This window comes from Pristis pectinata, chromosome 33 (genome assembly GCF_009764475.1).
Source record: "Pristis pectinata isolate sPriPec2 chromosome 33, sPriPec2.1.pri, whole genome shotgun sequence".
Classification (NCBI taxonomy): domain Eukaryota; kingdom Metazoa; phylum Chordata; class Chondrichthyes; order Rhinopristiformes; family Pristidae; genus Pristis; species Pristis pectinata.
In genome coordinates, this window is record NC_067437.1 from 13,165,295 (window position 1) to 13,192,312 (window position 27,018).

Genomic DNA, 27,018 nt, shown 5'->3' on the forward strand with positions numbered 1-27,018 from the left:
ACAAGTAATTTAGATTTAAATGCAGATGAAGATGTTTACAGATGATCCAAAAATGAGCTGTGGGGCTACAGGAAAACTTTAGATTGCGAGAGGACAATGAAGAACTGGTTAGTTGGGCAAAAAAGTGGCAGGTGGAATTTAAAGCAGAGTTATGCACTGGGGGAGGTAAAACAAGACAAAGGATGGAGAGACGCAAGAAACCCGCAACGTATATCCACTGATCCACAGAATATAGCAGGACAGATTAATAAGCTGTTGAAAAGGGCATATGAAATGCTTTCCTTTAATATACAAGAGCAGGGTGACTACCCTAGAATGGTATGCAACACTAGTTAGCTTGAAAACTGCGTGCTGGTACAGGAAAGGTGTGATTGCACTGGAAATGATGCAGAGGAGATTTACGAGGAAGTTGCTGGAAACTGGAAAATTTTAACTATGAGGTCGAGATCGTTTCCTTTAGAACAAAGGAGGCTAAGAGGAGATTTAATTAAGATATGTAAAATTATGAAGTGCCTGTAACAGTAAATGGGAAGGATCTATTTCCCCGAGCAGATGGGTCAAAACAAAGGGTCACATATTAAAAGTTATTGCTGGAAGGATGAGCTGGGAGATGAGGTGTGGTTTTCATCCAGAGGGTGGCAAGGGTCTGAAACTCACTGCCAGAAAGTGTGCTGGAGGCAGAAACCTTCATGGCATTTCAGAAGTGTACTTGAACTGGGCTATGGACCAAGTGCTAGAAGGTGAGGTTAGTAGCTGTGCAGCTATTTTTTGACTGGCACAGACACAACGGGCTGAATGGCCTTTTTCTGCTTTGTGAATTTTCTACGATTGTCCGGTACAGAGATGTAGAAACACTGCACAAGAGATCCAAAACACTCTTTGATGATTTGCATGGTGGGTATATGGAACAAGCTGCTACAGGAAGTGGTAGAGGCGGGTACAATAACAACGTTTAAGAGACAGTTGGACAGGTATATAGAAATATGAAAGGTTTAAAGGGATATGGACTAAACGCAGGCAAGCAGCACTTGTTTGGGTCAGTATGGACGAGTTGGGCCAAAAGGCCCGTTTCTGCACTGCATAACTGTATAAATCTAGAACTAGGCACCAACTGGGCAGTACAGACATTGAGATATATACAGATTGCACAGAGATTTACAACCACATCCCAACTGCAGGAAGAACCAGAACCACATGGCATTGATCCAGAATCCTGCATTGAATGAAGTGTGTGGGGATTTAAAACCACACACCAAGTGTAGAGCAGGGAGATTTAGTCATTTGACTGCACAGTGGAGATTTGGAAATGCACAATGACTGCACAGAATAGAGATTTATACCTTGCATCGACTGCATGGTAAAAATCCTGAACTATATACACTGCAAGGTTCTAAAAGCTTGCTGATCATTTCTTGTTTCTTGTTTCTCTTCTGTGGGAGACCCCAGAATATCTCATCCCCAACAGTGTGTTTAAATAACTAATTGTTGAACTAAACAGTGTTTAGTTTGAGTCTCACAATCCCTAGCCATGGGATCCATTTTCACGCGCTGTACAGGTTTGTTTCTCCCCACCCCCCTGCTACTCCCACTTTTACCGCAAACTCACCCCCCTCCCCAGCTCCTAAACCAATGGTCAATATTGTTTTCAAAGTTTTACTTCCCTTTGGGAACTCACTCTTCTTGTACCATGCTGTGTTTTTTTTCTGTATAATTAGTGATTCTTCTCATGCAAAATATAACTTAATTCTAGTAGGTTGTTGCTGAAGTGAAACTTTAGTAAAGGCAGTACCCATTATATGGGAAGATCCTTTCTGAAGGAACAATGTCTCTTTAGGATGTAATGGGTAGAGAGAAAATGTTCTGCTGGCCAGGACAATCACCTCCAAACCCAACCTGATTGGCAATGAAACACCCCCACCCAGATCAATACCAATGGGTGGCTGTGTTTAAAATTTTTTGCACCATATATTTTGTAGAAAGGCCTGAAGTTTCCTAAACAGAACAAGCTCCACAGGAGCTACACCTTCAAATCCAGTTCATGATTTTTGTCCTGTGACATGTCGCCCATTTCAAACACGTCCTCCTCTCCTTCCTCGTCCGAGAGCAGCTCGGACCTCTCCATACCTTCCTCTTCGGTCTCAACTTTCAGGTAGCCGTTTGGCCCCACTGCCTCATTGTCATTCTCATTCAGGGGGAAGGAAGCCTCATCTCCTGCATCAGCCCCGATGTAGACACACTCGGAGTAGTCCGTGCGACTGATCTGTCTGTCCAGCAGCACTTGCCGGATATACATGAGGGGGATGGGCAGGGAGGCGACTATAATCAGGAGGATCATCATAGCCAATGCCCAGTCCGGATACTCCAATAACTCTTCCTCTGCCTGAGAACACAAACAGATGAAAGGTATAAAGTATTACAGGTGATCGAAATCTGAAATAAAACAAGAAATGCTCAGGAGGTCCGGCAGCATCTGCGGAGATAAAAACTGTTAACATTTCAGGTAGATGACCTTTCATCAAATACATTTTGTTTTACACCATGATGAATAATCTTCAAGCTGGGCTGAAATGCAGTCCCAGCCGGCATTGGAATGTTTCTAATGTCCATATCTAGAGTGCAGAGGGCAAGGTTCCCCTGACTGGCCCCGTGGTCAGACATGCTGAGGACCACTGTACCATGCTGCAGGAAGGAATGCGTCCATGACACAGTGTGACAAGTGTTCATCTTCATGTGACCAGTTTATAGGAGAGTGTAGAGGGAGATTTATTCTATTGTAATTCACTGTGAGCTATACAACTGCAACATGACTTTTTATACTCAGCAGTGCAACCAATTAAGGCAAGTATGCCAATACGCCTTCTTTACCACCCTACCTACCTGTGTTGCCACTTTCAGGGAGCTATGGACTTACACCGTGACAATCTTTAATCTTTTCATTGCCACTTTGCACCTGAGGTTTTTGTTTGGTGGCAGATAGTGAAGCATCAGTTCTTGTGTATCTTATAGAAAGATATGGAGAGGTACAGCAGAGAAACAGGCCCTTCGGCCCACTGAGTCCATGCTGACCACCAATACCCCATTTACACGAGAGAGACACAAGACTGGAGATGCTGGAATCTGGAGCAACAAACAGTCTGCTGGAGGTGTCCTGATGCAAAGTTTCAACCTGAAACATTGATAATTCCTCCCCCACCCCCCCAAAACAGATGCTGCTCGACCCTCTGAGCTCCTCCAGCAGATTGTTGACCCATTTACAGTAAGATAAGATTAAGATATCTTTATTAGTCACATGTACATCAAGACACACAGTGAAATGCAACTTTTGCGTAGAGTGTTCTGGGGGCAGCCCACAAGTGTCGCCACGCTTCTGGCGCCAACACAGCATGCCCACAACTTCCTAACCCGTACGTCTTTGAAACGTGGGAGGAAACCGGAGCACCCGGAGAAAACCCATGCGGACACGCAGAGAATGGACAAACTCCTTACAGTGGCCGGAATTGAACCTAGGTTCGCTGGCGCTGTAATAGCATTACACTAACCGCTATACTACCATGCCTTCCCTACATTAATTCTTTTTTTTATTCTCCCCAGATTCTACCACTCACCTACATACAAAGTGATAATTTACTATGGCCAATGAACCTACCAACCTGAACTTTTTTTTTTGGGATGTGGGAGGAGGTTGGAGCACTTGGAGGAAACCTGCCTGGTCACAGGGAAAACGTACAAACTGCACACAGGCAGCACCTGAGGTCAGGATTGAACCCAGGTCTCTGGCGCTGTGAGGCAGCGGCTCTACCCGCTGCGCCACCGTGCTATCCTGTTTCGGTTCTCACTGGTTTGGCTCAACACATAGACAAGGGCTACAAGGAAAGTTACAGCAAGAGTATAATTCCTAGCTCCATTTTCACCAAAGCAAAGCATCCTGATTAGCACGCACAAAACGCTGGAGAAACTCAGCGGGTCAGGCAGCATCTATGGAGGGAAATAAACAGTCAAGGTCTTGGGTCGAGACCCTTCATCAGGACTGTTATTTTAGATTGCACAGAGATTTGTAAATTATTTCCCTCCATAGATGCTGCCTGACCTGCTGAGTTCCTCCAGCATTTTGTGTGTGTTGCTCCAGATTCCAGCATCTGCAGAATCTCTTGTGTCTCCATCCTGATTAGAGCACTTCCAGGAACTTAGTTTAATCACAGTAATAATTAAGTAAGCTGTGGGTGATCTTACCTTGGTTTGATTCCATGCTCGATATGTTGGGTGTTTGATGCACATACGGATCAGACTGGCAAGAAGTAGAGCCACCATAATAATGGGGCAGATGAATTTCCACAAGTACTTGTACAGAAAGAAAGGCCGACGACCAATCATTGCCTGGATGTCATCCATAAACCTGCAACAATAACTTTAGTTACAATGATCTGCCGCTACATCACGAGTGCCAGCACCCTGCTCTCTCCTCCGGGATGGGGGAAACAAAAATCACAATGCAATCATGCTTTGGGAGGAGCGTGTGAGGGGACGATGTAGTGGGACCTCATTTTAACCCTTGCTATCCCTGCCCTGGGTGTCTGTGATGGGATAGTGCACTTTGTATTTAACCCATACGCTCCCTACTGTGAGAAGTACTGAAGAGAATTTTGAGCCTCAAACAATTTAGTGAGTACAAATCTTTCTTTACCGTGATTGGGGATGTTGGGAGCAACTTCACACCTCATCGTCATCATCACAAACACCTCACATAATTACAGCCCATCTCAGACCCTCCTCTTCCAAAGGTAGGTAAACGACAATTATAGGTCAGGGCCTGTCTATGGCAGGTGGGTACCAGGAGGTCATAAATGGCATGGTAAGGCGAAAACTCAGATTCAGAGTCATAATGGCACAGAAGGTGGTCATTTGGCCCATTGAATCCCTGCTGGTTCTCTTTAGAAAAAGCGAAACAATCCCGTTCCGCTGCTCTGTCCTTGTTACTTAGCAAATCCCTTTCCCCATTCAGTCCGTTTGGCTGCCCCACTTCCATCACGTGCTGCCTAAACAAACTATTATCTTCACATCATTCCATGTGTCTTGCAACTAAACTGGTGTCCACAGTCCTTGTACAATCAGCCCGGGGAGAGTGAAGGGCTTGACCACAATGCCAATGCACACCAATTATCCTGAGTACCCTATATTCACCACTCACACTCCACCCATCATCTCCAGGACCACACTCCAACTACAGTTCCTCATCACAGACATTGTGGTCGAAGGATCGACTCATTACAGTCCTGACGCAGGGTTTTGAGCCGAAGCAGCGACAATTCCTTTCCTCCTGCGGATACCGCTGATTTCTTCCTGCAGATTGTTTGTTGACTCATGTTAACCTGTGGTATGTGCGGCACCTCTCGAGCGACCACACACCAATTACCAAATGGGGAGAGAGAGGGCAACAGCTGAAGGGCAGGGGGAAACAAGAGGGTGGGGAAAGATGGGAAGGGTGCATGCTTCAATATACAGTAGGAGGGCAAGACCCTAAATATGGGCTGTAAGTACACTTAAAAAAAGTTTTCAATGTGGATAGTGAAGAAGTAGTGCCAGACAGATAAACGATTTTCTGTGGTTAATAACAGGATAAAGATCACAACAATGATATAGAGGAAGAGGGATAAAGTGAAATTCCAATAATCTGCTATCCCATTGTTCGGAAATCCCAAGGATTCAACATCTGGCTCAACAGTTGTCAATCCCCATGCTCACTTAGACACAACGGGATCCTGTTTCCTGCACTCATTTGAAACTTACTGGGTTCACTGGAAAATTTATTATACCACTGTGCAACATCTAAAGAGGTGAATTAAAAGTGTGTTGGAGGATTAATTGGAATAACATCCAATAGTCTAGAAAATCTGCCACTAAGGCCAGATTTATAGAGCTTTACTGTAAAGAGAAGACACACAGACACAGAGAGAGGCATGTTGGGAAAGGAATCAGCGAATCAGAACCCAAGCCTACCTGTCAGTTCCATAGATCCAGGCGACGGCTATCAGTTCAAACAGGACAACGATAATCAGAGGCAGTGTCGCAGAGTAATCATCAAACATGGTGACAAAGTAATTTCCCGATCGCTGTGTAAAGATCATTCCAGTAATAAACCCCAGGGTACAGCAGAACACTGGAACAAAAAGACAGACAAGGCGTGAGGGACCCAGGGAGAGGGGAGGCAGGGTACACAGGGAGAGGTAGGCAGGATACAGGACCCGAGGGAGGGGTAAAACAGGGTGCAGGGCCTCTGGGGAGGGGGACGCAAGGCCATTCAGCCCATCATGTCCGATGTTACTCTGATCAGGGAAATCCTATCATTCCCATTCTTCTCAGACCCGGGGGAGAGGCGAGGTGGGGGGCGGGACCGGAGAGAGGCAAGGTAGGGGGCAAGACCCTGGGAAGAGTGAGGTGGGGGGAGGGACCCTGGGGAGAGGCAAGGTTGAGGGGGGGGGCGGGGGTTGGGATCCGGGACCCTGGGGGGAGGCGAGGCGGGGCACGGGACCAGGGATCTAGGAGACAGCAGATGCAGAATACAGTATCTCAGGGAGAGGCAAGGTGGGGTGCAGAATTGAAGGGAGAGGCAAGGCACAAGGTGGAATTGTAGGGCTGAATGGCCTCCTCCTACTTTACAGCCAAGTGCAGAAGCAGGACAGAACAAAGCAGAACTTCTACTTTGTGATTTACCAAAGCTGTGGGGCTGAAGTAGTTTCCAATTGAGGAGGATGAAGCTGGAGTGGAGGCTGAGTAGGTTTAGTGTGTCCACAGACATTAAGGTGGGTTTGGATCAGGATGGAGCGGTGGGTTTGGTGATTATTGAGTCAAAGGGAGCCTGGTCAGCTTTGACTGCGCCAGACATTACCTGTGAAGAGCGACTTCCTCCGGGACAGCGAGGGGAAGTTGTCAAGGAGTGGAGTGAGAATTCCCTGCATGTTTCCGAACATTGTGCTCATTCCCAAGTTCAGTAGCATCAGAAAAAACAGGAGAGACCAAAATGGCGATGCAGGGAAGTGTGTGATGGCTTCGGTGAAAGCAATGAAGGCAAGTCCTGTGCCCTCAGCACCCTGGTGTATAGAGAGAAGCAACACTTTACTCAGCAGCAGAACAGACAAAAATCAACAGGCTATTACAGTTAAAATATCTTTTCACTCCCTCCCGATGCATAAAATCCCGATGGTGAACCCTCTTCCAGACTAGTGCCTATTTCTCAATCATAATAAGTTGGCTGACTTACCTTTTGCATTTCTTTTTTGAGGTCACACTGCTGGATACCATAAGGGACCAGCTCCGATCTCCGAGAGTCAAACCACTTGCTGTATTGCTCGTGCGATGCCATTGAAAAGTTTAAAGACTCAGGGATCAAACTTCTTTTTAAAACTCCACTATCAATCAGATCTGTCACTAGAAGACTGTTCCTGAAATACAGCACCATCAACTGATGAATAACTCCACACTGAAGTCAGCTCCTGAATCACACCAGCCAACTCAGTACAGGTCCAAGTCAAAGCTGGAGGATTCTGTCTGTGGCCCTCACCACTGTTTGCCTCCCAGAAGTAGTTCAACATTACCCACAACCAAACCCTTTTAATCCCATTAATACACCAACATACAATTCATTTTTAAACCAGGGATAACCTATTTAGCCCAAAAGCGTAGACACTGTTTATCAGTGTCAATTCTCATGCCTTGTACCTTTGCAGACATTTCTGAATGAGGACATTTGCTCTGAAGCCCAGCACGGCGAAGACAACCAGCGTGGCAAACACAGATGTGAAGAAGTTGATGATGGAGACAAGATAGGCATCAAAATGGCAATTATTGGTGTGGGAGTTGTAGCTGGAATAAGCAATGACACTGCCAAAGCCCAGACCCAAGGCAAAGAAGACTTGCGTTGCAGCCTGACGCCACACTTGAGTGTCCACCAAGATTTCAATCTGCAAAAGATGCAAATAATCTGAAGTCAGGAGAGAGATCTCATTTAGAAATGTACAGCAACTCTGCAAGTGGAGATCAAAGCAGAAGATCGCCTAATCTTTAACGTGATGCACTCTTTAAATTTATTAATGAGCCACAGGCTCCTAAGCTTCAGCCATACAGCACAGAAACTGGACCTCAAAGTCTGCAGTGACCATCAACCAGACATTTACACTCATCCTATTTTATTCTCCCCACATTCCCACTGTCCATCCAGATTCTACCTGTCACCCACACACTTGGGGCAATTTACAGCAGCCAATTAACCTACCAACCCTCATGACTTTGGGATGTGGGAGGAAACTGGAGCACCCAGAAGAAATTGCATGGTCCAGGGAGAATGCGTAAACTCCGCACAGGCAACACCAGAGGTCGGAATTGAATATGGGCTGCTGGAGGTGTGAGGGAGCATAGCTGTACCACTGTGCTGCCCTTAACCAAGGTCTCATCCTGCCAGGGCAGTGTGACAGCTGATGTGCAATGGCCACCCATGTCAAAAGAAGTTGTACGCAGGCATCTCCCACTCTTCAGAAACGGAGTGGAATAAAGTCACCTTTGTCCCCGAGGGACTGCCTAGTAAGATGACGAGACAGAGCAAAACCTCCTCTATAATGCCCCATGAAACACTGGCAGACACAGTATATTACCGTTGCTTGATCATGAGAACCTGGCTGAGAACGTTGCAAACTATCTTCACTTTCTGAGGTTCCTGGAAAGAGTCCGAGACATTTCCTCCATCAGTCTATCCCTTTGGCTCATTCTTCCCTGTCTATAGATCCACAGCAGTGTCAGCACCATTTGTCCATTTGTACGCCAACCAGCAATTAAATCTCACTGAGACAGGAGGAGAAAGAATTCTGATAGCAGATTTAATGGACTGATTGAATTTCTTTTCCACACACAGGGGCAGCTGGCAACTGTTTCCCAGTCACTGCTGGATTTACACTGACCCTGCTGCCGCTGGGTAGGAACGAAACTTCTGTTGTTACTCCTGCTCCACCTCCTGCACAGTGACACTTGTCGACAATGGGCACATTTGGGAAAGTGAAAGATTCTACCCCCCCCACCCCAGTTACCTTCCCCACCTTGTCCACCTGCGAGTTAAAGTAGAATGGATGCAGGGAAAGAGGGACACAGCTCTTGTCACAGTATCATAGAACATTACAGCACAGTACAGGCCCTTCGGCCCACGATGTTGTGCTGACATTTTATCCTGCTCTAAGATTATTCCCAACTTCTTTTTCCCATTATTGAGTCATCCAATACCAGAGGGCATGCATTTAAGGTGAGAGGGGGTAGGTTCAGAACAGACGTGAGGGGTATGTTTTTTTACTGAGAGGGTGGTGGATGCCTGGAATGCGTTGCCTGATAGGGTGGTGGAGGCAAATTCATTGGGGGCTTTTAAGAGGGGCTTGGATGGGCACATGAATGAGTGGAAAATAGACGAATATGGGCATTCTGTAGGTAGGAGGGAATAGCTACGTCAGCACAACATTGTGGGCCTGTTCTGCGCTGTACTGTTCTATGTTCTAAGATCTATCTAACCCTTCCCTAGCACATAGCCCTCCATTTCTCTATCATTCACGAGTCTCTAAGAGTCTCTTAAACGTCCCTAATGTTTCTGCCTCCACTACCTCTGCCGGCAGTGCGTTCCAGCATGAGCTCCTGCCCCAACCTTTCACCAGTCAGTATTACTGTCTGAAGCCCCTCCCCTGGTCCAAGTGTAGCCCCTCCCTTTTAACACTGCCTCAACGTTTCCCTTTACCTTCGGAGTGAACATGTAGCGAATTCCATCCGCTGACCCTTCCAGCAGGAGACCTCGAACGAGGAAGCAGAAAAGCACGAGGTAAGGGAAGAGGGAACTGAAGTACATGACCTGCGGGGTGAATGGCAAGGACGTTAACAACTCTCTGCTCACCAGAGCAACGCACTGACAGCCACCATGTATGGGTGAGTGCGCCGAAAAATATTCCCGCTCAGAAACACGAAGGGAACAGAAGAGGCTGTTCAGCTCTTCCCGGAGCCCCTCATTCACACTAATGCAGACCTCTAGTGCCACTGGTTCTCCCGCTCCCGCTGCTTACTCCCATCCCTCTACGAATCAACTCTTTGACCCGATCTGTGTTTCATACTCTATATTTTCTGCATCATTAAGATCACTAATTATTGCCCTCTGACACTGCCCATCTCTGCCCAACCCCACAGTCCCTCTTCCAGTCTGTCATTACCGGGGCTCAATTATGCCTTGGCTTTATCTTCTTTCTTTATCCACACTCAGTAAGCCTCGTGCCCGGTTTCGACCTGCTCGCATCCTGCCCAACAACGTCTTGTTCGTCCGACCACACCCATCCTCTCAGTTGCACTCTACGCAGGTCATTGAATTGTAAGCCAGTGTCCTTGTTTCCAAGAATTGGCTGTGGCCACTCCCTGCAACCTTCTCCACCTTCCGTCCTGACTTTGGTTTCCTCAGATGGGCTTCCTGTACAACCCAGCCCCCCAACAGTAGCAGAGAGATGGATCTGCCCAGGTTGCACTTTGAAACAATCTCCTAAGACCTCTCTCCCTTTCTTTCCTCTTTAATGAAAACTTCAACTTCCAGAACCCCCTGAAACTTTCCGTCCCTGTTCTGCAAAACCCCAGGGGACATTTTCTACACAAGGAATATCTGACTCGTTCCCTTTTCTATCCAACCCATTTTCTCCAGGAGCTGACTTGCTCCCTTGGGGAATTCCAGGGGACGCAGTGGAAATTTCTGGGTACCTCCTGCCACCATCCATTCAAGAGATGAATGTTAAATCTACGAGACGTTTCAGTCACTGGGCTCAGACACCTCACTAACAGGAGTTGCTGTAGTTCCCTCTGGAAACGAAGATAATGGGATCATGTGTTACCTTCCCTGAGGACTTTATTCCCTTGATCATTGCAAGGCACACAATGACCCACGCAGCAAGCAGGCAGCCCGTCATGGTGGGGTCCAGGCCTCCGCTCTCATTGATGGAGCTGGTGATTTTTAAGGCTTCACGGTACCAGAAGTAAGTGGTGGGAGAGCTCTCACTGCACTCGGTCACTGCAGCAGAGAGTGGACACAACATCAGGACAAGTACCGGTGTGGAAGGGAGCAGACACAGGGTTGGGGGGTTGGGGTGGGGGGAGGGAAGGAGGGGGAAGACAACCTAAAGTGTAGATACCTACCTACTCCTGTGTTGTTGGGGAGAGAGGGACACGATTCCCAGGGCAGTGGGTACTGGAAGGAGTGACCAAAGTAGAAGAGACTCCAGGCAATGATGACATTATAGTAGAGCGAGACAAAGGTGCAGACCTGTGGAGTCAGAGGCAACAAGTAAAGCAGGTGTCAATCCTGGGTCTCACAGAGTAACCTTGCCATCGACTTCTGTACATCTCCATCCCATCCCATCCCATCATCTCTGATTAATCCCCTCCCTGAAAAGCTGCAGTTTCCCACCAGTCACCTCACAGCAACTAACCACGTTCCCACCCACCAGCACGCACCCTGCCATCCTCAATACCCGGACCTGCAGCCATTCCATTGCGCGCCCCTCCCCCACCCCCTCACTCACCATACAACTGGCAAATCCAATGCCAGCCAGCTTTGGGTTAATGTGCTTCCAGACTCCAATGCTGCCTTGGCGAATGCTCTGTCCAGCTGCCAATTCCAGGAAAAACAGCGGGATTCCCATCACCCCCAGCAGAATTAGGTAGAGGAAAAGGAACGCGCCTGGAAGAGTAACATTTTGTTTACTAGGTCATGGACCATATTTCACTGGGCAAAAGCAGCTTTGCTCATCTCTAGTTGCCCTCTGAACAGAGTGGCTCGCTGGCACGTTTCAGTCAATCATAATTATGGAGCAGAGAGATAAACTATTTCCTCTAGTGGGGAATGGGTTGGGGATTCCAGTAGGGGATTTTCAACCCTGTTAGAACCAGGCTGAACGGGTGTGATGTCAGGAAGCATCCCGTCAAACAAAGGCTGCTGAAAGTTGTGAACTGTCTCTCGTCGTCTTCTGGACCTTCCAAGGTTCAGATGTCAAGTTTTAGGGTACTGGGAATATAGAGCAAAGGTTTGTAACAGTGCTTACAAGGCATTTGGACAGGTCCTTGGATAGGAAAGGAATAGAGGGATACAGGACTAATGCAGGCACATGGGATTAGCATGGAAAGGCATCATGTCAGCATGAGTGAGTTGGGCTGAAGGGTCTGTTTCTATGCTGTACAGCTCTATGACTATAAACCATGGTCCAGTTGAATGGCAGGAGGTGATCACAGGACCAAATGGCCCCGTCCTCCTCCGAGGTTCAACGCATGTGATGCACCTCGCTCTGTAGCACTATTACCTCTGCACGGATGCTTGCTGTGCACAAATTGGCTGTTGTATTTCCAACTTTACAGTGGTGAATACACTTCATAATATACTTCCCTGGCTGAAAAATTCTTTGGACACCAAGCAAAATTTCGAAAAGGAAGTATTTCTTACTGGGTTTGTCTCACATTAATCAGAAGATACTTCTTAATCTCTCTCAGGTGGGTGTCACTGGCAAGGCCAGCACTTATTGCCCATTCCTTGAGATGGCAATGAGCTGCCTTCTTGAATTGTTGCAATCCTTCTGGTGAAGGTGCTCCTACCGAACTATTGGATAGGGAGATGAAGGATTTAGACCCAGTGACAATGAAGCTCTGGCAATTTATTTCCGACTCTGGTAGGTGTACAACTTGGAGGAGGTCCTGCAGGTAATGGTGCCCCCTCCTCTATCTTCTCCCTCATTTTAGAAGCACCGAAAATTTAGGCACAGAAGTGGCTATTGTGCCCATCATGTCTGTGCTGGTCAATGAAGAGTAGCTAACCTAATCCTATCTTGGCTCAGAGCCTTGCAGGTCACGGCTCTTCAAGTACACATTCAGGTGCCTTTCAGACATAATGGGGGTTTCTGCTTCTACCACATGTAGAGGCCACAGGACTGGAAGGTGCTGTACATGCCCTTCCCTCCCCCTATCAATCACAGACTCTTGTCCGCTGTTTCATCCACTTCCCTTGAATTGTGGAATTGTTTCCCTGGAAAGCTGTAGTGCCGCACCAGTGAAAGGTTGCTGGAGTGTATTTTGTAGGTTCCCAATCCATGGTACAGTCATCTATGGCCCACTGCAGGGTTAGTTTCAGCTACGGTATCACTGGATTGGATAGTGTATGGATCAGACTGAGGTGTGCTGCTTTCCATAGGGGAACATACTATCACCTGCTATTCTGATGAGATGCTCAAATCATCCAACAAGTCGGCACTTAAAGAGGAGCATGGAATAAACCAGCGATAAACTACTTACCACCCCCATTCTGGTGGCAGAGATACGGGAATCTCCAGACATTTCCGAGTCCCACGGAGAATCCCACCTGGGCAAGGATGTACTGCAGCTTGTTCCCCCATGCAGGTCTGTGAGGCTGCTCCAGCACTAGCCCCGTGCTGGACTCAGTTGCATCGACACTCTGGGAATCCGTCTTGTTCTTTTCCATTAGAGGACAACGTGAAGGAGATGTGGCTGAGCGGCAGCAAGCTTTCAAGGAACTAGCTGAGGGAGGTAAAAATGCAATGCGTGATCAAGGAAACCCAACACCTAAAGTGCCTCATTACAGCAGTGGAAAATTCCACTGGCACCACTTTCTAAAAACAGAGAAATATCTCAGTACCAAAATCACACCGTGTATCACAGTCAATGAAAGCAGATCCCCCAGAACACATCCAAGTATAAGGTTTCTGGACCACAATTTCTGGCAGCAAGTTCCAGACTCCTACCAACCTCTGGTGAAAAACTCCTTCCTTATCTACCCGCCAACCTTTCCAACAATTACTTTAAAGCTATGCCCCCTAATTTTTGACCACCCACCCCCCATCCCCCATCTTAGGGAACTGGGCCCTTCCTATTAAGCAGGACTCGCTTTATTTCATGTACTTCAATGAAGTATGGGCTTGGCTTCCTCTGTACCAAAGAGAACCTCCTCTCCTCTGTACTCTCTCAAATGCTATCACATCCTTTCTAAAATATGGTGACCATAATGTTTACAGTACTCAAGCCATGGCCTGACTAGTATTGGATACAGTTATAACCTAACCTACCTGATCTTAATATCTATACCTCCTTGGCTAATAAAGGAAAGCAACCCATGTGCATTTTTAACCACCCTATTGACCTGTTTTGCTAGACGGCTCCCAATATCCCTCTGTTACCACACACCCATGTATTGTACATCCCCTTGCCCTGGTGCACCACCACAAATGCATTAACTCACAATCCCGTGGGTTAAATTCCATTTGTCATTTTTCTGCCCGAATTACCAGACCATCTATACCTTCCTGCTGTCTGAAGCTTTCCTCCTGACTGTCAACTACACGGCCAATTTTCTTATCATCTGCAAACTTCTTTATCATGCCTCTAGATTTGGATCTAGATTTTTGACATATATATTACAAAAACCAAGTGACTGAGTATGAAACCAGGGAACAACAATAACAAGAAACATCAGTCAACTATTATCATACTTTGCTAATCTAATTTATGCACATGAAAGCACATGGGTTGCTTTCCTTTTTTAGCTGAGGAGGTATAGATATTAAGATCAGGGAGGTTAGGTTATGACTGTATAATAGTTAGTAGTTAATTTTTAGATTGAAGCTAATTTTTAGATTCAATCTGTCACTTTCACTATATCTTAAGATTTTCTTTGATTTCAGAGGTTTCCCCCAGTTAACAAATCTTAACAAATCTTCGCTAAAACCAAGGGTTTTATTTAAGTTTAATTTGTTAATAAAGGTTTCATTCACTACAATGCAGGAAAGGGAACAGATTTAGAGAGTACTTTTCAAACACAGGTCAGTGAAAATCAGTAACATTTAAGAGTTTTTTTTGATTGGGTTAATGGGAAGGAATTTGTAAAATAAATAAAACTGTTTAAAATGGAAGAAAATCTCACTTCAGCACCTCTGCTTTTTCATGTGGCAATAATGGCCAGTAGATAAATGACTTTAAGCTTCAGCAAGCACAGTCTGCTTTACATTCACTGCATCCTTGCTGGGAGGAGATCCAACTAGCTTCTGAGTTCATACTGCCCACTTACCATACCTCCTGCTGTACAGATTTTCACAGAATGAGAAAATCTCTGTTAATTGGAGGAGAGATCTCCTTGCCTATATTTTTTCCATAGCCTAATTTTAAAACACTCTCTTTGCTTTCCAATCTTCTTCCCTCAGACACACTGCTACATTTTTTACATTCTTTCAGTCTTTCTGCAGCATTAGGCTCTTGGTATCTGACATAAGCTCCTCTTTATGGACTTATCCTGTCTTCTATACACTTGTCATCCAGTAATCTCAAAATGGGGCAGTCTCACACTGTTTGTCCCTGGGAATATTTAATCTGAATATCTCACATCTACTTCATAATTTCCTTCCACTGCTCTGAGACTGATTTAACTTTAAGTGGCTATTTCTAGTCCATTTTTATGAAATCACTTCACAGTCCAGTAACACTGGCCTTCTGCCATATTTGAACCATTACACCTATTTTCCTAAATCTAACTGATCTACAATCATCACCAGAAAAGTGCTCTCTCATTGATACTTCTTCTACCTGTTCAGCTTCATTCTCTAAAACTAAATCAGGAACTGCCCCTCTCTCTTGTTGGGCTTGCTATATACCAGCGAGAAATAATCTCCAGAACACAAACTAGGAATTCTGTACACCAACTAATGTTAGGATAATATTAGTAAGTCATTTGACCCCTGATTTAATAAGGTCATGGCTGATCTTTTATCTCAGCACCACCTTCTTGTGCTAATCCTGAATCTCTTGATTCCCTTCCTACGCAAAAATCTATTGATCCATGATACAAACTGTACTCAGCAACGGAGCTTCCACAGCTCTCATGGTTAGATGAACTTCCATGGGATGAAGATTTTTTTTACTCAACTCTGTCTTCAATGGCTTACCCCTTAGTTTGAGACTGTGACCCTTGGTTCCAAACACCCTGACCCGGGAAACTGTCAACTCTGGACTGACTCTGACAAGCCCACAAGAATTTTCAATGGGATTATCTCTCATTCTTTTAAACTCTCTACTAACGTATGGGCTCAGTCTGCTTAATGTTTCGTCATATAACAAATCTGCCAACCTAGGAATGAATCTGATGAACTTTACTGTACGTACATCCTTCCTAAGATGGGGAGATCAGACCTGAACATTACCCCAGGTCTCTAAATAAATGGAACATCTTTCTTCTTGTACTCAAAACCTCTTAAAATAAAGGCCAACATACTGTTTGCTTTCTTCACTGCTTGCTGAACCTAACTTTCAGTGATTTGTATACAAGGCCATCCAAATCCCACTCAGCTACCAACACCATTGAATATCTCGTCATTTTGAAAGTACCGTGCCCATCATTTTTTTACCAACGTGGGTGACCTCACATTTTTCCACATTATATTCCATCTGCCAAGTCCTTGCCTTTTCATTTAGCTTGTGTACATCCCCCTCCAACCTGACGGCATCAACACTGATTTCTCGAACTTCTAGTGACCACTCCCCTCTGTTTACCTCTCCCCCCCCCCCTTGTTTTACCTCATTCCTGTGCACCTCCACCTTCCCCTCCCCCACCCTCAGGACCTGCCCACCTCCTTCCCTTTATTCCATGGTCCAATGTCCTCTCCTATCAGATTCCTTCTTCAGCCCTTTGCCTCTTCCACCTATCACCTCCCAGCTTCTTACACGATTCCCTTTCGCACCCCCCCCAAACACCCACCCACCTTTCCCCTCTCACCCGCCAGCTCGCGTTCCTCCCCCACCCCCTACCCTTTTATTCTGGCTTCTTCCTTGCCAGTCCTGATGAAGGGTCTCGGCCCGAAACGTCGACTGTCCATTTCCTGCCACAGATGCTGCCCGACCTGCTGAGTTCCTCCAGCATTTTGTGTGTGGTGCTCCATATTTCCAGCATCCGCAGTCTCTCTTGTGTATAAATCCCCCTAAAGCCTCTCTGCCTTCCTCTTATTGCCAAGTGGCCAAAGCCCGTATTATGGCACAGGAGGTCTGTATCCATTTGTGGTCTCTTCGCATGCTCCACATAGCTTACATTCCCATCTACTTAAGTATCATCTTACATTTGGTCCCCTCACCTATATCACTGATTCTGGGCGTGCAGTACTCTAACAGTATAAAGTGCTGGGCAGATTACTCGCCACTGATTACAAGCCAATTGGCCCTTTGTCCCCGTTTCCTACCTTCCTCCCTTCTTCAACAGCAAGATTATGTTTGCTACCTGCTAAAACCCTTTAGTTACCTGCAAGTGACCATTCCAACATCCTGGCCTCCTTTATTGTCCTTTCCATAACCAGATCATCCAAAGCTCCACAACACGTGTCCTATTTCACACCAGATCCTGTCCACCTATAAACCTAAGCTTTGCATTAGATTGAGTCTAGCTATAAAGCATCCTTAGTTTCAAATCTCTCCCTGGCTGTTCCTCTCATCTTTGTAACCCACTCAGTCCTAGAACCCACCTCCAATTCTGGCCTGAATTTTAATCCCTCCTGCACAAACCCCCTGCCTTTAGTAGCCAAGATGTAATGCTCTGCAATTCTTTGTCTAAACTCATCTCTCTCTTTTACAATGCTCCTTACACCCCATCTCCTTGACAATCTACACTTATACCCCTTTATGTGGCATCATGTAGATCTTGCCCGATGACGCTCCCATGAACCACACTGAGAGAACAGAGTATGCTAAAGGCAACATATAATTTGATTTCTTGTTAGTCAAGGGGGTCTTGTGCCAGTAATTGAATATTTCAGCCACACAATCCTCAAGGACACAGAGGGAACTGAGAGACAACAGTGACTAAATACAACAATGAGAGAGGTGGTCAGTTTCATCAGTCACTACACAAATAACTAATTGAGAGAAGTGGAGAGACACCAGCTAATACACAAACACCTAACGGGAGAGAGAAGAGGTAATTCAAGACACCTGCTGGTGTATAGATGTCTCAAAAGGTGGAGGGAGAGGCAAACAGTGGGGAAAGAGTCAGGGGATGGGGAAGGGTCAGTGGAGGGGTGTGTGGGAGAGGCAGAGTGAGAATGGTGCAGAGTGGGAAGCAAGGGGATGCCAGTGATGATACCGATACTTCCCACAGGAGGGACCTGAGCAAGTTGAAGGACACCAGACATTGTACAGCTCTCTCCCAGAAGAGGGTGACTGACACACACCAGTGGATAAATCCATTCTATAGGAGTGGCTAGAGTCATGGTAGAGAGGGCATAGATACCTCCCCATGGGAGCCACACCAGTCAGCATGAGGGGGACAGAAGCGGAGGGATTTACTGGGTCACCAGTCACGGTAAACCTACCTCTGAGAGAGAAGGACAGAGATACCCGTCAAAATAAAAATATCTGCCTGAGAAAGAGGGAGCTTGTAGATGTACAAATATCTGCGATAGAGAAGCCGAGCCACACCAGTGTACAGGCATCAGTGAGAGGGGCTGAGAGACACACCAGTGTACAGGCATCGGTGAGAGGGGCTGAGAGACACACCAGTGTACAGGCATCGGTGAGAGGGGCTGAGAGATACACCAGAGTACAGGCATCGGTGAGGGGAGCTGAGAGACACACCAGTGTACAGGCATCGGTGAGAGGGGCTGAGAGACACACTAGTGAACAGGCATCGGTGACAGGGGCTGAGAGACACCAGTGTACAGGCATCGGTGAGAGGGGCCGAGCCACACCAGTGTACGGACATCGGTGAGAGGGGCCGAGCCACACCAGTGTACAGGCATCGCTCAGTGGGACTGAGACCGCAGTAAACAGGTATCTGCAAGTTCTATAGAACACACATTCTCTGATTTGGACACACTCACATATTCTCCTGTAAGCTCCCCAACACACTCACTACTTCAGTGGCAATCTTTTCCTGATGCTTCTTGGCCAGTGATTCCTGCTGTCAGTTTCTGAATATGGTCGAATGCAATACTCAGTAACAGCTGCTCGCTGTTTCTTAAAAACTAATCTTCATCAGTGTCACATTCAATCACCACCCCCAACTGCTCGTCCAATCAGACTCTGGCTTGGTCTCAGCACACGTGGGTTCTGGGCCAAGTGCTTGTGAACTGTGGGAGACGGTGGGACACACTGTTCCAGGATAAAACCAAATTTAACATTAGCTCCCCCGTAACTGAGTCCCTTGCACTTGACAAAAGCTTAAAGTCAGTCCATCACCTATGATAATGGTACCTCCTGATCCTTTAGCTTAGATTTAACAGAGCAAAGGAACTCATTCCGCCCACATCACCACAGAGAGACAGTGATACAGAGGAGGTCACTGCACTGGAGTGGGAAGAGATTCAGAGTCACATCAAGCATTCCATCTAGGGACAGCAGACAGATTAGTTTCAGGGTGAGGTGCCATCCACACTGTGGTTTCCAACATTCCAGGATAGGCTGAGAATTGGTCAGAGCTAAAGTAAAGCTGTCCCATCAAACAGTCCAAGGCAGGTGCTGCATAGGTTAGAAAGAGAGCAAAACAGTACTCTATGTCAGCCCACAGCAGATACAACATGGGTTACAGTCCTGAGGTAGTGACTCTCGGTGATCACCTTGCACAGCAAGGTGTTCCAGACAACAAGCAGAGGCACCAAATTTTAACTGAGCCTTTCCCGGGGCTTGCAGGCCAACACGTTTTCTAAACAACGTGCTGTAAAGTTGAAGGTTAACAATGCCAATGTCTTGCTCTAACTGCAGGGGATGTTACAGACAGACGATTTTGACTGAGGAGCACGTGGATTGTATGTGTACCTGCTGAGACGTAGCACTGGCTAATGCACCGAAACTGCCACCACCCCTGATCCTTCCATGTCCTGAGGCACAGAGTAATTTAACTGGTTGCTCGAACTACCATTCCATCTGCTATAACCCTGAGCCTCTAGTTTTCCACACTTCTGTGCTGGGCCAGATTGGGCTGCTTGTTCCGGTTTGCTGATTCCCAGTCCTGCGAATGTATCTATTTCAGATTAGCGTTGTCACTTGACTAGCAGTATGAACGCAGCCAACACTGGACACTTGATCATACTCCCTCACTGACTGGACCCAAGGACAAGGCAGAGGGGTCAAGGATTGGGGTGGGATTGGTCTGCGAAGTGGGAGAAGGGCAGGGGCAGGGAATGCTGGAAACCCTGTGAAGAGTTCTGCTCCTAGTGTGCCAATTACTGAGATTAATGGTTAATGATTACTGAGACGGTGTTTCACGGGGCCGAGGGTTCCATGTGCCCTTGATGTTTATTCTCGTGGAGCTTATCGCAGATTGAAACACAATTGAGAATCATTTAAACCCACAGCTGGAAACAGGCCAGAGGTGGGGCCAAGGGACAGCAGGGTGGGGGAGTGGAAGGGGAGAAGGAAGGTGGGGAAGGAGAGCAAGCACTGGAGAGGTGGGGGGAGAAGAGAGAGAGAGAGAAAGGGGGAGAGAGAGAGAGAGAGAGAGGGAGAGAGCAAGAGGGAGAGAAAGGGGGAGAGAGAGAGAGAGAAAGAGGGAGAGAGCAAGAGGGAGAGAAAGGGGGAGAGAGAGAGAGAGAAAGAGGGAGAGAGTGTGGCGTGGGGTGAGCAGCACAGAAGGATGATGAACACTCCAGGTGGGAGTGCAGGGTTTGCCAATGTGTAGTGTTGGGAGGGGATGTGGGGTTGGAGGCAACTTCTGCTTGTCTCAAACTATGGAAGAATTTGCTGTCAATTACAGGAGTTTGTGAGCTTAACAAAGCCTCCTTGACCTCCTCTGCATCCTCAGAACAGGTTGTCTGCCCCAGACACCCCATTGCATCTCCCAGACCACCCAATGGACAGGGGCTATGACTGTGGTTTCAATCCAGGGCTTCTCCAGCTGAGTTGTGGACTCCCAAAAGTCTGCTCCCTGCCAGGGTATAACTCTACAAGTTGGGGCTGCAACACAGGGCAAAGGTGCTGAAACCAAGGAGGATGAGGGAAGCCAGCCACATTCATAGAGATACAGCATCGAAACAGGTCCTTCAGTCCAGAGTTCATGCTGAACATCAACCACACATTTATACTAACCTTACATGAATACTTTTGTAATTCCCTCCCACTTTCCCATCAACTCCCCCCAGATTTTACCACTCACCTACACACTAGCGGAGGGGGGAGAGAGTCAATAGGGAGTAGGGGGTAAGAGACAGCCAAGAGAGAAGGAGGGGAGAGAGAGTGAGAGAGAGAGGGGGGCAGGGGGAGGAGGGAGAGAGAGCTGGAGTGAGAGGGGATGTGGGAGGAAACTGGAGCACCTGGGGGTTGGGGGGGAGAGGCAGGGAGGACCCACACGGTCACAGGGGAACGTGCAAACTCCACACAGACAGCAGCTGAGGTCAGGATTGAACCCGGGTCTACAGCGCTGCAGGGCAGTGGCTCTGCTAGCTGTGTTGCCCAGAGTCTTAGAGAGGCAAAACTGGATCTGGCAGTGCCCTGATTAACAGGGTCAACTCAGTGCTCAGCTGGAGTCTGAGAGGGTCTGAAGGATTAACACAGACCTATCCCAGTACATCCCCAAGGTCTGTAACTGCTCCCCCCCTCAACCCTGACGGGTAACGATTGAGTACTGGCTCACCTTCCACTCCAGCTTTGCTCCAAGTCCTTCACACAGCTGCCGGTGGTCTTCCTTCAGCTCTAAGCATTTGCAGTGGAACGGGTGTTCAGGTTGCTTCCATAGGGGAGAAAGCAGAGTCCAAGCAGGAGACAAGCAGCGATGTCCAGTTCAGAATGGACTGCAGGAAATGAGACGTTCACCTTGGAGCAGCACGCAACCCAAACAGCCCGAAAGACTCAGCAGGCAGAGCCCCTCAGTCGCAGAATAAATTCAACCTACAGAAAGAGCAAGTGTGTTAATGTCAATGTGTGGTGCTTGCGGGAAAAGCAAGAGAATGTTCACAGAGGGCAACGCTGACTGGCGACGTCTGTAACACGATCACCAGTTTGGGAGTTAATAGGTTAACTGACTGGCAAACTATTTTGAAAGATAAACAAACAAGACAGCAACACACAGAGGACTCATTCTAAGCCCTGCACACTCCTGGGACACTCCTGCCCTATTTCCCTGCATCCGGTCTTACCCCTTGTGCTACGTTCCATAATCGCTACTGCCTAAAATATTTCAGTCTCCAAACCCCCCATACGTGTGCTCAAACAATGTCAAACCCCAAGAGGGGTGGGAAAGACGCAAGATTCAATGACACAGGCACTTCACTCTGCAGTCAGTTCCAGACTGAGAATCAGTAAAGACTTTACTTTTTACAATAGAAAGAATGTTCAGGGAACAAAAAAACAAGTGTGGGGTTGCACAAGTGGTCTGCAGATGTTCAATCTACCTGTCAGCTGCTACTTGTGACCTGCGATGCGGGGCAGAGGCTGAGAGTGAAGTGTACAGCTGCCTCCTGGTTGCAAGAGTGCTGCTTCTGGCCAGTCCAGCAGTGGGAGCTGCAACTGAGGCAGTCAGCTGCTGCCACATCAGCAAGGGAAACTGTCCAGCTTTCCTTGTTGGGAATGTAGGAAATCCCTGGCACTGGAGGTCCAGAAGAGGGTGGATAGGGGACGGGGGGGTGTGGGGGGGGGGGGGCTGAGGTTGGGGAGACTGTGGGGGGCTGAGGTGGGGGGAGGAGGTGGGGGCATGCTGTGGTAGGGGGGATTGGAGGGCTGTGGGGGTGGGGCTGAGGTGGTGGGGGGCTGAGACTGGGGAGTGTGACGGGCTGAAGTGGGGGGGGACAGGTGGGGGGACAGGTGGGGGGAGGGCTGAGGTGGGGGGGCTCTGTTGGGGGGTGCTGAGGTGGGGGTGGGGTGTGGGGGGATGTGGGAGGGAGATGTGGGGGATATGGGGAGGGGGTAGGTGGGGAGGTAGGGGGAGGGGAGGTGGGAAGGGGTAGGGGGAGTCAGAAAGGGGAAGGGTGGCAAGAGGGGGAGAGGGGAAGGGGAGGTGGAGGGTGTTGGGGAGGAGGGGTGGGCAGTGGGGGGGAGGGGGAGGTGGACGGAGGTAGGGGTGGAGGGGGAAGGTAGGGTGGAAGGGGGAGGTAGGAGGTATATGGAGGTGGAGGTACAGGGGAGGTAGGGGTGCGAGGGGAATTGGGGAAGTGGTGTGGGCAGTGGGGGAGGGGGGAGGTAGGGGGAGTGAGAGGAGGGGGAGGAAAGGGGAGGGTGAGGAAAGGTAAAAAGTGAGACGAGGTTTGGGTCAAGTGGAAGAAGAGGGCAGGGGAGAAACCGTACAGTGAAGGGGTTTTGTCTGAGGATTGGCAATTCCCTCTGCTACTCTCTCCCCACACATCTTCCAACCACTCTCGTTCTGAACATATGGATTATGATTTGATTGAATTTTTTGAAAAGGTGACCAGGAGGATTGACGAGGGCAGGGTGGTAGATATTGTCTACATGGTCCTTAGCAAAGCCTTTGAAAAGGTCCCACTTGGTAGCCTGGTCCAGAAGATGAAGGATGAGCTAGCCAACTGGATACAAAATTGGCTTGGTGGCAGGAGTCAGAGGGTGGTAGTGGAGAGTTATTTTTGAACTGGAGGTGTGGGACCAGTGGTGCGCCACAGCGATCAGGGCTGGGTCCCCTGTTTGTCGTATATATTAATGACTTGGATGAGAATGTTGGTAGCATTAATAGCAAATTTGCAGATGACACCAAAATTTGTGGTATAGTGGACAGTGAAGAAGGTTCTCTCAGGTTACAACAGGATTAGATCAACTGGGAAAGTGGCAAAGGATCGGCAGATGGAACTCAGACAAGTTGCAAAGTGATGAATTTTGGGAAGTTAAATCGGGACAGGATATGACAGTGAATGGCAGGGCCCTGGGGAGTGCTGTAGAACAGAGAGATCCAGGGGTACAAGTACATAGTTCCCTAAAAGTGGAGACACGGTTAGACAGGGTGGTGAAGAAGGCATGTGGCATGCTTGCCTTCATCGGTCAGGACATTGAGTGCAAAATTTGGGATGTCATGTTACAGATGTACAAGATGTTGGTGAGACTGCACAGAGTTTTTCATAGAGTTCTGGCTTTCATGCTATAGGAAGGAGGAGATTAAGCAAGAGAGGATGAAGAAAATATTCACAAGGATATTGCCAGGACTGGAGGGCTTGAATTACAAGGAGAGACTGGATAGGCTTGAGACTTCTTTCCTTGGAGCAAAGGAGGCTGAGGAGTGACCTTACAGAGGACTGTAAAATCATGAGGGGCACAGATAAGATGGATGGTCACAGATTTTTCCCCAGGGTAGGGGAGTCTATAGAAGTAGAGGACATAGGTTTAAGGTGAGAGGGGTAAGATTTAAAGGGGACTTGAAGGGAAAGCACAGAAGTTAGTTCTGCTGCCTCAAAGCTCCAAAGACCCAGTTCGATCCTGATCTCAAATGCTGTCTGTGTGAAGCTGGCACAATCGAACATTACGTGGGTTTCCCAATGTGCTCCAGATTGCCACCAGCCCAAGTTGCGCTGGCAGATTAAGTGGATACTGAAAATCACCGCTGTTGTAGGTAAGTACCAAAATAAAAAGGGAGTCCTTCCATTCCCTGTGAGAGAATAAACTTCAGGATTACAGGGGAATAAGGGGATGAACGGGGTTGCTCCACTGGGAGCCATGGACTGGATGGCATATTTTCTGTGTTGTAGCAAATAATAACTATATTCATTTCTCTAGTATCATTTGTCCTATGCAAATTTACAGGTGTTTGAATCTTAATTTAGTGCCATGCTTCCCATATTGACTGTACAGAACCTCCTTCTCTGACCCCCACATCAATAGGGCCACAATGACTGACTCACACCCCCTCCTCACTAGTTCTTCTCCAGCCCATAGCAGATATCCCAAAATCTTCCCTTTACTTCGATGTGCCACCTCATTTCACCCCACCCCCTTCTGTTCCTTCCCGTCAGTTCCTTCCTCCTCCTCGTTCACAGTTTATCCTGCCTTTCTTTGCTCCTGATCCCCTTCTATCCTCTCTCCTTCCCCATCTCCTGACCTCACTCCTTTGCCCCCTCCTGACCCCCCCTCCATCGCCCCTATCCCTGCCCCATTTCTCCTGCCTCCTGCCCTCCTTTGACCTCATCTGCTCTCCTTCCTTCTTCCGCCTGAATCCCCTTCATCTCCTGCCCCTGCCCTCCCCAACCCCCTCCCCTGCCCTGATCCCCCTCCCCTGATCCCCTTCCCCTGCTCTGATCCCCCTGCCCTGATCCCCTTCCCCTGCTTTGATCCCCCTGCCCTGATCCCCCTGCCCTGATCCCCTTCCCCTGCCCTGATCCCCTTCCCCTGCTCTGATCCCCCTCCCCTGCCCTGATCCCCTTCCCCTGCCCTGATCCCCTTCCCCTGCCCTGATCCCCCTCCCCTGCCCTGATCCCCTTCCCCTGCCCTGATCCCCTTCCCCTGCTCTGATCCCCCTGCCCTGATCCCCTTCCCCTGCCCTGATCCCCTTCCCCTGCTCTGATCCCCCTGCCCTGATCCCCCTGCCCTGATCCCCTTCCCCTGCCCTGATCCCCCTGCCCTGATCCCCTTCCCTTGCCCTGATCCCCCTGCCCTGATCCCCCTGCCCTGATCCCCTTCCTTTGCCCTGATCCCCCTGCCCTGATCCCCTTCCCCTGCTCTGATCCCCCTGCTCTGATCCCCTTCCCCTGCCCTGATCCCCTTCCCCTGCTCTGATCCCCCTGCCCTGCCCTGATCCCCTTCCCCTGCCCTGATCCCCTTCCCCTGCTCTGATCCCCCTGCCCTGATCCCCTTCCCCTGCTCTGATCCCCCTGCCCTGCCCTGATCCCCTTCCCCTGCCCTGATCCCCTTCCCCTGCTCTGATCCCCCTGCCCTGATCCCCTTCCCCTGCCCTGATCCCCTTCCCCTTCCCCGATCCCCTTCCCCTGCCCTGATCCCCTTCCCCTGCCCTGATCCCCTTCCCCTGCTTTGATCCCCCTGCCCTGATCCCCTTCCCCTGCCCTGATCCCCTTCCCCTGCTTTGATCCCCTTCCCCTGCCCTGATCCCCTTCCACTGCTCTGATCCCCCTGCCCTGATCCCCTTCCCTGATCCCCCTGCCCTGATCCCCTTCCCCTGCCCTGATCCCCTTCCCCTGCTTTGATCCCCCTGCCCTGATCCCCTTCCCCTGCCCTGATCCCCTTCCCCTGCTTTGATCCCCTTCCCCTGCCCTGATCCCCTTCCACTGCTCTGATCCCCCTGCCCTGATCCCCTTCCCTGATCCCCCTGCCCTGATCCCCTTCCCCTGCCCTGATCCCCCTCCCCGATCCCCTTCCCCTGCCCTGATCCCCCTCCCCGGGCCTACCGACCTGACATTTACCTCAGACCGCCGGCCCCGAGCCGATTCTGCCGCCGCCATCACCGCTCCATCCCGCCAACAACCACATGGTACCGATTCCGACAGGCCCATTGCATCAGCCCAGCTCCGCCCATTCCCTGCAACCTCCCGCCCTATCGGCGCTTCCCTTTCCTCCTCTCCCTCGGCCCCCAGCATTGGGGGGGGGCGTCACCCTCGGAACTGCCCTGGCGCCGACACTCAACAAGAAGCACCTCTGGCCCGGACGGTGAGAGGCGGCGGCGGGTGTTGTGCTTTCACTCGGTTGAGGAGGCTGTCCCCAGGCTGGGAGGGCTGCCAGTATGGTCTTGGAAGCTTATTCAAATATGCGCAGTTATGAGGAAACCGACAGAAAGCCATGAAACGGATTACAAATGTTGCAAAGGAAATAATGTGGTAAAAGGGACATGAGAGGCACATATAAGTACTTTCTAGTCGAGCAGGTTTGAGTTGTGAATTAAAGCAGTGATAATTGTGTCTGTGGTACTATTGTATCTGCAGGCTGGAGATTGAAGGGCTGGAGGACTGATCATTACAGCACCAGAACATGGGCGTAGGGCTAAATAGGAATGGGATGGCAGATGGCCAACAATTGAAAAAGTAGTCATGTTTTACAACCCTACTTTGCATAAGAATTTGT

The 27,018-nt window shown here is 48.7% G+C and overlaps 1 protein-coding gene across 3 annotated transcripts; it reads right to left on the minus strand.

Annotated features, from left to right (window-relative positions):
* Positions 1-26,600, minus strand: LOC127585528 (sodium-dependent neutral amino acid transporter B(0)AT2-like). Of its 3 annotated transcripts, none has more exons than XM_052043065.1 (13): positions 26,364-26,600; positions 21,650-21,903; positions 13,330-13,568; positions 11,574-11,731; positions 11,188-11,314; positions 10,887-11,062; positions 9,761-9,871; positions 7,714-7,955; positions 7,256-7,436; positions 6,884-7,085; positions 5,995-6,154; positions 4,231-4,393; positions 1-2,380 (listed from the first exon to the last, which is right to left on the minus strand). In XM_052043065.1, the coding sequence occupies exons 3-13, from the start codon at positions 13,514-13,516 to the stop codon at positions 2,018-2,020; spliced, it is 2,070 nt and encodes a 689-aa protein (XP_051899025.1). In that variant the 5' UTR covers positions 13,517-13,568; positions 21,650-21,903; positions 26,364-26,600; the 3' UTR covers positions 1-2,017. The 3 variants fall into 3 exon arrangements, with proteins under 3 accessions (XP_051899025.1, XP_051899023.1, XP_051899024.1); XM_052043063.1 differs by having other exon boundaries at positions 13,330-13,572; XM_052043064.1 differs by having other exon boundaries at positions 13,330-13,572; positions 26,353-26,600.
* Positions 26,601-27,018: the final 418 nt, after the last annotated feature.

Coding starts and splice junctions, on each gene's coding strand:
- LOC127585528 (XM_052043065.1), bottom strand. CDS start 13,516: ATGGAAAAGAACAAGACGGATTCCCAGAGTGTCGATGCAACTGAGTCC. Junction 11,732..13,329: donor CTGCCACCAGAATGGGGGTG/GTAAGTAGTTTA, acceptor TTACTCTTCCAG/GCGCGTTCCTTTTCCTCTAC. Junction 4,394..5,994: donor TGGATCTATGGAACTGACAG/GTAGGCTTGGGT, acceptor TTATTGTTGCAG/GTTTATGGATGACATCCAGG.